Source organism: Lagenorhynchus albirostris, chromosome 15 (assembly GCF_949774975.1).
Source record: "Lagenorhynchus albirostris chromosome 15, mLagAlb1.1, whole genome shotgun sequence".
Classification (NCBI taxonomy): Eukaryota; Metazoa; Chordata; class Mammalia; order Artiodactyla; family Delphinidae; genus Lagenorhynchus; species Lagenorhynchus albirostris.
In genome coordinates, this window is record NC_083109.1 from 79,657,000 (window position 1) to 79,666,766 (window position 9,767).

The 9,767-nt window shown below is 52.9% G+C and overlaps 1 protein-coding gene and 1 non-coding gene across 2 annotated transcripts; one reads left to right on the top strand and one right to left on the bottom strand.

Annotated features, from left to right (window-relative positions):
- Nucleotides 1-4,317: 4,317 nt before the first annotated feature.
- TRNAK-UUU (transfer RNA lysine (anticodon UUU)) lies at nt 4,318-4,389 on the bottom strand. Its single transcript has one exon. It is a non-coding gene; the product is annotated as a tRNA-Lys (tRNA).
- Nucleotides 4,390-5,504: 1,115 nt separating this feature from the next.
- On the top strand, nt 5,505-9,510 carry POLR2J (RNA polymerase II subunit J). The gene is made up of 4 exons (XM_060124976.1): nt 5,505-5,642; nt 6,848-6,937; nt 8,369-8,543; nt 9,322-9,510. The coding sequence occupies exons 1-4, from the start codon at nt 5,590-5,592 to the stop codon at nt 9,355-9,357; spliced, it is 354 nt and encodes a 117-aa protein (XP_059980959.1). The 5' UTR covers nt 5,505-5,589; the 3' UTR covers nt 9,358-9,510.
- Nucleotides 9,511-9,767: the final 257 nt, after the last annotated feature.

Consider the following 9,767-nt stretch of genomic DNA (forward strand, 5'->3'; position numbering starts at 1 on the left):
AGAAGTGGATTTATTTAGAGAGAAACACACTCCACAGAGTGTGGGCCATCTCAGAAGGTGAGAAAGGCACCAGGGTACGGGGTTGTCATTTCTTTTAGGGGTGCGTAATTTCATAGGCTAATGAGTGGGGGGAGTATTCCAGCTATTTTAGGAAGGGGCGGGGATTTCCAGGAGTTGGGCCACTGCCCACTTTTTGATCTTCATGGTTGGTCTTGGAACTGTCATGGCGCCTGTGGTGTGTCATTTAGCTTGCTGACGTGAGCGTATACTGAGGTTGAAGGTCTAGTGGAAAAAGTCGACTTGTCCGCCATCTTGGACCCATTGGGTTCTAATCAGTTTATATCATGTCCTTGGGCTATGTCATTTTTTCAACGGTTGTGCCCTGCCTCCTTCCCTCCTGTTTCAAAAATATAGAATGGGCCTTCCCTGGTGGCTCAGTGGTTAAGAATCCGCCTGCCAATGCAGGGGACACGGGTTTGAGCCCTGGTCTGGGAAGATTCCACATGCCGCGGAACAACTAAGCCCATGCACCACAACTACTCAGCCTGCACTCTGGAGCCCATGTTCCACAACAAGAGAAGCCACCGCAATGAGAAGCCCGCGCACCGCAATGAGGAGTAGCCCCTGCTTGCCGTAACTAGAGAAAGCCTGCGCGCAGCAATGAAGACCGAACACAGCCAAAAGTAATAAATAAATAAATAATAAATTTATTTTAAAAAATGTATAGGGTATGAACATGTATCAGAGATTTATTACACTCCAAGGAGGAAATGAATGTTTGGCAAAGCTAGTTCATAGACTATTTTGAGAGTCTGGGTAACGTTGGAATAAGATTGTGATATTAGATACAAAACTGGTTGATGGAATTATCTTCTCTATGGGATGGAAACCTACAAGTTAATAAGTGACTTCAACATCTGGGCTCTAATTGAATAATAAATTTCAAAGTCAAACACAGGTGGCTTCCCTGGTGGCACAGTGGTTCAGAATCCGCCTGCCAATGCAGGGGTCATGGGTTCGATCCCTGGTCCGGGAAGATCCCACATGCTGTGGAGCAACTAAGCCCGTGCACCACAACTACTGAGCCTGTACTCTAGAGCCCATGAGCCACAACTACTGAAGCCCGCACACCGAGAGCCCGTGCTGCACAACGAGAGGCCACTGCAGTGAGAGGTCCGCGCATTGCAATGAAGAGTAGCCTCTGCTGGCCACAACCAGAAAAAGCCCACGCAACAACGAAGACCCAACGCAGCCAAAAATAAGTAAATAAAAAATTAAAAGAAATAAATTCTTAAAGAAAAAAAAAGTCAAACACAGGTCCATTCCCCAAGCTTAGGGATTGGCAAACTTTTTCGGCAAAGGCCCAGGCATGCAGGTTTTGGTTACCATTACTCTTGTAGCACAAAAGCAGCCACAGGCAATGAGGAAACCAACGGGCATGGCATATTCCAATGCAACTTTAAATACAAAAACAGGTGGCAGGCTTGATTTGGTCCTGGAGCCCTCACATTTTGACGATCTCTGCCCTAGATATTTATTTATTTGTTTGTTTGTTTCTAAAACCCCTGCTTTTTTTTTAATGTATGCTTTTTTTAAATTTTTATTTATTCATTTTATTTATTTTTGGCTGCGTTGGGTCTTCGTTGCTGTGTGCGGACTTTTCTCTACTTGCCGTGAGCTGGGTGGGGGGGCTACTCTTCGTTGTGGTGCTCTGGCTTCTCTTGTTGTGGAGCAGGGGCTCTAAGCACATGGGTTTCAGTAGTTGCGGCATGCGGGCTTAGTTGCCCCACGGCATGTGGGATCTTCCCGGACTGGGGCTCGAACCCACATCCCCTGCATTGGCAGGCGGATTCTTAACCACTGCGCCACCAGGGAAGCCCTGCCCTAGATATTTAAATAACCCCCGGTCAGGCCTGTTCAACAGTGCTCCAGTATGGCATTGTTGGGATATGCCACACACTCCCCCTTCCCCTTATTTCCAAGGTTGGAAAATGTTTCTTAGCACCCCATGTTCTAGCCGCCCCTTCCACAGTGGTGCCAGGCAGACCTGTCTCCCTTAGACTAAGGAGAAGACGGGAATGGCCATTGGGACTCCTCTCGGGGCACACCAAAATTGAGCTGCTGAAAACTCTTTGGGGGGCTGACAACTTCTGGAGCTCAGGATCTCATGTTGGTCAGAGAATCAAAGGGCAAGTGTGACCAGAACTCCCTAGAGAGGACAGACTTCCACAGTGGCAGGGAGGGAAGCCCCTTCAGAGTTAAAATCCTCTCTCCATCCTGTCCCGTAGCCCAGTTAAGGCCAGGTCAGCCTCATCACCGCCAGGTCCCTGCAATCCTGGCAATGGTAGTGTTGCAAGAAAAGGTGGGGCACAAGAGGATGGTCAGGTCCCAGGTCTCAGGTGTGTTCCTGAGACGGGTCGCCAAGTATGGGTTCTCGGCTTCTTGCAGGAAAGAATTCAAGAGCGAGCCACAGTAAAGTGAAAGCAGGTTTATTCAGGGATATACACATTCCATAGACTGAGTGTGGGCCAACTCAGAAGGCAAGAGGCCCCAGGGTATGGGGTTGTCAGTTTTTAGGGGGAGGGGAATTTCATAGACTAATGAGTGGGAGGATTATTCCAACTATTTGGGGAAGGAGCGGAGATCTCCAGGGGTTGTGACCCACTTTTTGGCCTTTTATGATCAGCCTTAGAGCTGGCATGGTGCCTGTGGGTATGTCATTTAGCATATGCTGACCTTTCGCAATGAGCGTATAACGAGGCTCACGTTCTACTGGAAGTAGATTCTTCGCCATCTTGGGCCTAATCAGTTCTAACTACTTTATGTCCTCAGAGGCTATGTCATTCGTTTAAAGTTTGTGCCCTGCCCCCTTCCTTTCTCAGTAGTGTCAACTGAAAAAAGAAATGCGCAACCTGAAGGTTGAGAGTTATGTTTTATTCGGTGGACATACTGAGGACTTCAAGCCAGGGAGGCAGCATCTTAAGTAACCCCGAGTCGGAAAAAAAAAAAAAGTAACCCCGAGAAAACTGCTCTGAGGAGGTGAGGGGGAGCCAGGATATATAGGAGTTTTGCAAAAAAGGGCAGGTAGTCTGAACATCAAGAGATTACTGTTAATTAAAGAAAACCAGATACCTCAAGTTAAGGAATTTAGCGCTTTTCTTCGTATGGGAAGATGTAAGAGTCTGGGCTCACCAAAATCATTCCTTTGATATTTACCTCAGCTATGTGGGGCCAGTATCCCGTGCATTCACATCCTGCGTTTCATCAAGCTGCCCCTTGGGGTTGGCTGCAGTCTGATGATGGCTGGCTGGCCGATATTCTTTGTTTCCTTCCTGAGTTCCCTCAGGGCTCACCGTTGGGGGCAGGGCTGCAATGGCTGACAGCTGCGGCATCTTTTGTTTACTGACATGGCAGGCAACATTTTATTTCTCAGTAGCGTCCTTGGCCCAAACTTTCCCAGGATGACTCAGACGGGTGAAGGGGCATCATTACTGTCATTGCCTTCTATTCCTCCGCAGTTAAAGAGGCCCCCACCCACTTGGCCTGGAGAGTCAAGGTTGGTGTGGGCCTCCAGCAAATGACATTTTCTCACCCCAGGTCTCAAAGCTTAAGTAGGAAAGAGTCCTTCCCGGGAAGTGGTGGGGGAAGCTCCAGATTTCCTTGGGGGCTCCTCAGCTGTTCCCCAGCCTTGAAGAAACAGCTGGAAAGCTGTTAGGGCTTCAGTAGCTAATCTGAGACCCCAGCCCCTGTTGCTTCAAACCGCTCAGGTGGGACTTTTATGCTAAGCTGTAGTCTGCAAAATATCAACCAACCAAAACCGACTCATACACTTATCCCTTCAAGTTCCTCTCATACCTGTGTTGACTGAAAACAAAACAAAAACAAAAATGCACAACCTAAAAGTTGCGAGTTATGTGGGATTTAAAAAAAATATTTTTTAAATTTTAATTTATTTATTCATTTTTTGGCTGTGTTGGGTCTTCGTTGCTGCAAGCGGGCTCCTCTTTGCTGCGGTGCGCGGGCTTTTCATTGCGGTGGCTTCTCGTGTAGCGGAGCACGGGCTCTAGACGCGCGGGCTTCAGTAGTTGTGGCTCACGGGCTTCAGTAGTTGTGGCTCGCGGGCTCTAGAGCTCAGGCTCAGTAGTTGTGGCACACGGGCTTAGCTGCTCCGCGGCATGTGGGAACTTCCCGGACCAGGGCTCGAACCCGTGTCCCCTGCACTGGCAGGTGGATTCTTATCCACTACGCCACAAGGGAAGCGCCTTATGCGTGATTTTTTGGGTTTTTGGCCGTTCCACGTGGCTTGTGGCATTCTAGTTCCCTGACCAGGGATCGAACCTGGGCCCCAGCAATAAAAGCGCCGAGTCCTAACCACTGGACCTCCAGGGAATTCCTGCGAGTTGTGGGGGTGGTTTTTTGTTTGTTTTCTGGGTGGTTTTTTTTGCCGCACTGAGCGGCAAGAGGAACTTCCCTGACCAGGGATCAAACCTGTGCCCCCTGTGGAAGCTCAGAGTCTTAACAACTGGACCACCAGGGAAGTTCCTGCGAGTTATGTTTTATCGAGGACCTTACTGAGGACAGTAGCCTGGGAGACAGCCTCTCAGATTGCTCTGCAGAACTGTTCCAAAGAGGTAAGGGAGGAGCCAGGATATATAGGAGTTTTTTGCTGAAAAACAAACAAAACACTTGTAGTCAAACATCAAAAGATTACCACTAATCACAAAAGACAGACATCTCAAGTTAATGATTTCAGCAGTTTTCTTCGGAAGATGAAAGAATCTGGGCATTGAAATGATTCCTAGATATGCATCTTAACTATCTAGGGCCAGTATCCTGTTTTTCTCCATCCCGAATTCCCCTCAGGGCACACCGTCAGGGGCTGATGGCTTGATGGCGGCAACATTCTTTGTTTATTGAAACGGCAGGCAACATTTTTTTGTCCCCACCAGCATACACTTGCCACCTCCCCGGCCCTCACCCAACTGCTCCCCTAACAAGAACCTCGCTAGGCTACAAGCCCACCTGGTAAACCAGTAACAACCCAGCCAGGAGTCATGTAGCAGCTTGCCTTGGCAGGTGGATTATCCATACACAACAGTCTAGCCCAGGGGAGGCTTCTTCTGCCCCGGCTGGTCACACCTGCCCACTAACCCAAGGCTCCATTCTCCATTCAAGAGCCTCTTGCCATGTATTCCAAGGGCACATTTCCAAAGAGGGATCAAGGGGCAAAGGGAGCAGAGAGAAGAGTTCAGGGTTCCGGCTTAGCCTAGACAGAGATGTCTCAAAAGAGCTGCCCCCAGCGTTAGGAGCATGCGTCAAAACATGCCCGCAGGTAAGCCCAGGAGAGGACCTTCCCGACTCACGCATGCGCAGAGCCACCAGCTCACTCTCCCTCCGGCAGGCTTTTCTCGCGCCTGCGCAAGATCCTCCAGACCGATAGAGGGCAACGAGCCGATCCTCACACGGGTTTGGCACTACCGGCATAATCCGGAAGCAGCCGCTAACCCGGAAGTGGTCGAGTTATATAGGTCGAGTTCCGGAGGTGGTGGCGGCTGTGTGTGAGGCTTGGGGGGTTGCTGCGACGCTAGGATGAACGCGCCTCCCGCCTTCGAGTCGTTCTTGCTCTTCGAGGGCGAGAAGAAGTAAGTGGAACCGGCCTCGGTGGGAGAGGGTCGCGGACCCTCGACCGTCAGCGCCCGCAGGTTCTGGGGCTTCTCTGCCCGTCCGCTGCCGGGGGGACAGAAGGTTTTGCTCTAGCTCCACAGAGCGCTTCACACTTGAGTCTGCCAAACTTAAGACAGTCCTAGGTGTTGGTGAGTCTCCCCATTTTGCAGATGAGGAAACCGAGCTTCAGAGAGGTTAAGTAACTTTCCCAGGCGCACAGAAAGTGGCCGGTCTGTATTCGAACCCAGTGTGTCTGGCTCCAAAGTCCTTTTCCTCTGGGATCTGGTAGCCCCCCTCCCTCGTCTTCCCGCCCACCACCTTTATCCTTGCTGCAGCCAGAATGATGGCTCTGAGACTCACACCGGATCTTCATTCGCCGGTGTAAAGCCTCCAGTGACTCCTCATTGCCTGCAGGTGAAGGGAAATGTAATCCAGTGCTCAGATAGCCTTGACTTGGCTCCTGGATCCCCCACTTGAGAACTCTGTGCCTTTGGGCAAGTGACAGGCTGCCTGAGGCCCACTTTCCTCATCTGGAAAATGGGCTTATTACTGTATTAAATCACAGAATTTTCTCTAAGGGGAGATTAAATTAGGTAATTTATGTAAAGCACTTAGTCCAGGGCTCAGCACAAAGAAGACCGTCTTAAACGCTGGCTTTTCCTTCTCTTAGCTGTCTGGTATCCAGGGCTCTGCTCTGCGGTCTAGCCCCTGCCCGGCACTTCACTCTCCCTTGAGAGCGGTGGTTCTTAACCGGGGGCCATTTTGCCCCCCCCGGAAGACTTCGGCAGTGTCTGCAAACATTTTTGGTTGTCATAAAGGGGATGCTCCTGGCATCTAGTGGTAGAGGTACTGCTAATACCCCACAGTGTACCAGACAGCCCCCATACAGAAAAGAATTTTCTGGCCTAAAATGTCAGTGGTGCCAAGGTTAAGAAGCTCTGCTTTAGGAAGAAGGAGTAGTCCAGAGGTGAGATGAGGGTCCCACAGAGCCAGGCGTGGCTGGGTTTGGGATATAGCCACGGTGCTACTCTGAGTCACAGAGGACGTTATGGGATGAAGAGATGGGAAAGTCTTCCAGGAGGAGGTGGGACCTGAGCCTGCCTTGAAGGGCAGGGTTTAGACTCCGGGGAGGAGGGAAGCCCCGGCCCTCCCCACCAACCTGTTGCCTCTGCCTCTCCCTTAGGATCACCATTAACAAGGACACCAAGGTACCCAATGCCTGTTTGTTCACCATCAACAAGGAAGACCATACGCTAGGAAACATCATTAAATCGTAAGTTCCAAGTCAGAGGCTTTTGGGGGTTATGTTGCTCTTTGAGAGGCCGAGCTTAAGTTCCAGGAGATGTTCTCAAGTCTCTCTGAGCTCCAGGAAGTCCTTCTGGGTGCTGGCTCTAGGAATTCACACATCCCAGTACCTTTTCTTCAAAATGACAGTGACCGGTATCTGTTCACGTAGCCACTTTCCTGTGTTGGCTCAGTTATCTGACTAAAGGAGGAGAATGTGCAGCGAGCCACAGGAAAGAAGGCCCGCTTGGGGCTCTGTGCTCACAAGCACGGAGACGCATTCAGCTTTGGCCACCCACCCCGCCCGCATTTGTGACAGTGACCTCAGTGACAGCTGGCGTCCTAAGATGTGTGTGCCAGAGATTGTAACTTAGTAGAATAAGGGAAGGAAGTGGGAGAGTGCCTGTGTGGTCATCCGGTGCCCCGGTGGGTTCCTGGTAATTGGATGGTGGGTGTTTGCACCGGTGAAGTCCTGGCCTGGTAGGTGGCCAGCAGTAGGATTGGCCAGAGACTTGTCATTTCGCTGCTGAAAAGTGCCATCAGTGAAGCCATGCCTTTCCCAGGTTTGCATGTTCGAGACCGTGGGCAGGAGCTTGTCCGGTCTTCTGGTATAAGTAGCGGACGGAGTTGCCCATCTTCTTTGTGGATGCCTCCTGCCCAGCGCCAAGCCAGTGGTGCACCCAGGCTTTCCTGGGGCCCTGCTGCCCCCCACCGCCCCCACTGTGTGAGCCCAGTGTTCCCACCTGTGCCAGCCGCCCCCCCCACCCCCAGTGCTCACATTTCAGGGAGCTGATCTGGAGAAAACCCCCACGCGCCCAGGGCGCAGCTCACGATTCAGGCTTCGCTTCCCCGTAGGCTCGCGGACCAGGACCCCATGCGTGTGGACGGCAGCTGCCAGCCTGCATTGCCCAGAGGATTTCCGTTTCCACTTTACCAAGTGCTCAGAGCCTGGGGCCTTCTCCCCCTGCTGCCTTTATTTGCTGTGCCAGACGCTCTTCTGGGGCTGGGAATGGGGCTTTTCCTTCCTGAACACCAGCTGGATTTTTACTGCCTAGGGAGGTTTCTTTGGGGCCCTTGAGGGTCCCTGACGTCTCCTGAGGGAAGAGGTTGCTGGAAACTGTGTTTACTAGGTAGGGTCGTTGATCCTCGTGGATGTAGGTGTGTGTATGGGAGGAGTCCCCACATGCTGTATCTTCTTCACATGTCTGTCTTACTTGGACATTTTTGCAGGGGCTGTGGGGTGGTGACAACGACATCACACAACACAAACAACTAAAGATTGAGAGCAGCTGCATTTGCTTATAGGCCCCAACCCAACGGGAAGACCCTTGGTTAGAAGGCCTGGAAGGTCACAAGGGCCGGAGCCCCAAGGGCCCTAGGCTCACCACCCACCCCCACCCCACCCATCCCTGTGTCTCAGGCAGCTGCTGAAGGACCCACAGGTGCTGTTTGCTGGCTACAAAGTCCCCCACCCCTTGGAACACAAGATCATCATCCGCGTGCAGACCACACCGGACTACAGCCCCCAGGAGGCCTTCACCAACGCCATCACAGACCTCATCAGCGAGCTCTCCCTGCTGGAAGAGCGATTCCGGGTGAGGAGCTGGGTGTGCCGGAGGGGCTGGGGTCAGTCTGGACGCCAGCCTGTATGGCCACAGCTGCAGCGTGCTCATGCCCACACCTAGGACGATCCCCGGGTTGTTTCCTCTGATTTATTCAGTGGGGGAAATGGGGGCTGGGCGGAGGTGATGACAGAACAGGGGTGTACACCACAGCACCCGGGAAGTGTGGACTGAGGGGTCATGGAGGTGAGGCCTAGGGCCTGCTGTCTGCACCCAGGGTGGGACCTCACCCAGTGCCAGGGTCTCCTTTTGTGTTCTCATGGTCCCCGTGGAAGCAAGGGGCCTGCTGCCTGGGGCTGTCCCTCCAAGCCTCTTCCCTGTGGTGCCACTGCCCTGTGGTTTATCTGTCTGGGGGCAGCTCATCTTATCGTGGGGTACCACCATCAAGAAGGCCAGATGGGTGTGGTCACATCTCACGCAGGGGGCTTCAAAGTCCAGACACGATTTAGAGCGGGAAAGATCCACGGCTTGTCAGATTTTCAGTCTGTCAGTCACAGGCTCACCAGGAAGCACCTCTGCTCCCCCGCCTCCCTGCCACCCCAGGCAGCAGGACCTGTGCTGCAGGGAAGTCATGGTGGGGTGGGTAGGGCTGGCTAGAGGGTCCCTGGGGTGCTGGCTACCCGGTGCCTGGAACGGTTTGGGGCCCCTGGCCAAGGTCCTGGCAGCCCTTGGTCAGGGAGGCTGAGGCTGCGTTCCCAACATCCTCACCCGGCCATTCCAGCTCAGGGCGCCGCCTCCTTCCCCCCCTCAGGTGGCCATCAAAGACAAGCAAGAAGGAATCGAGTAGCGGGCTGCACCCGGCCCTTCTCCAGGCCCCAGGTGGACGAAAGCACTTCCTCCAGCCGTGGGCCTCCTTGCAGAAAGTCCCTCACCCCTGGCACCGGTGTGTCCTGTACACAGAGTCTGTCTGACCTTCCTAATAAAGTGTGGCAGGAAAAGACCCAGCTGCGGGCTGAAGCGGAGGCGACTTCACAGCTCTGGGTCAGTCCAGTGGACGTGGGGGACCTGTTCCGGAGCCACTCGGGGGGCCTCATTTCAGGGCTAGCCCGGGGAGCCAGATTTCTGTCTGAGAGGGTGGCAGGAACAAACTCCTTCTGGACAAAACCCGGGAACCTGGGGCTGCCCGGCGGCGTCTCAAGCAGAAGGAACTGAAAGCTCGTGTGCTTCCAGGCGTCCCTGCCCTGGGAGCCTCAGCTG

Bases quoted from the DNA above. Each gene is read 5' to 3' on its own strand.
- POLR2J (XM_060124976.1), top strand. From the start codon at position 5,590: ATGAACGCGCCTCCCGCCTTCGAGTCGTTCTTGCTCTTCGAGGGCGAG. The intron at 5,643-6,847 runs GTAAGTGGAACC...CCTCTCCCTTAG, and splicing joins CTCTTCGAGGGCGAGAAGAA to GATCACCATTAACAAGGACA. The intron at 8,544-9,321 runs GTGAGGAGCTGG...TCCCCCCCTCAG, and splicing joins TGCTGGAAGAGCGATTCCGG to GTGGCCATCAAAGACAAGCA.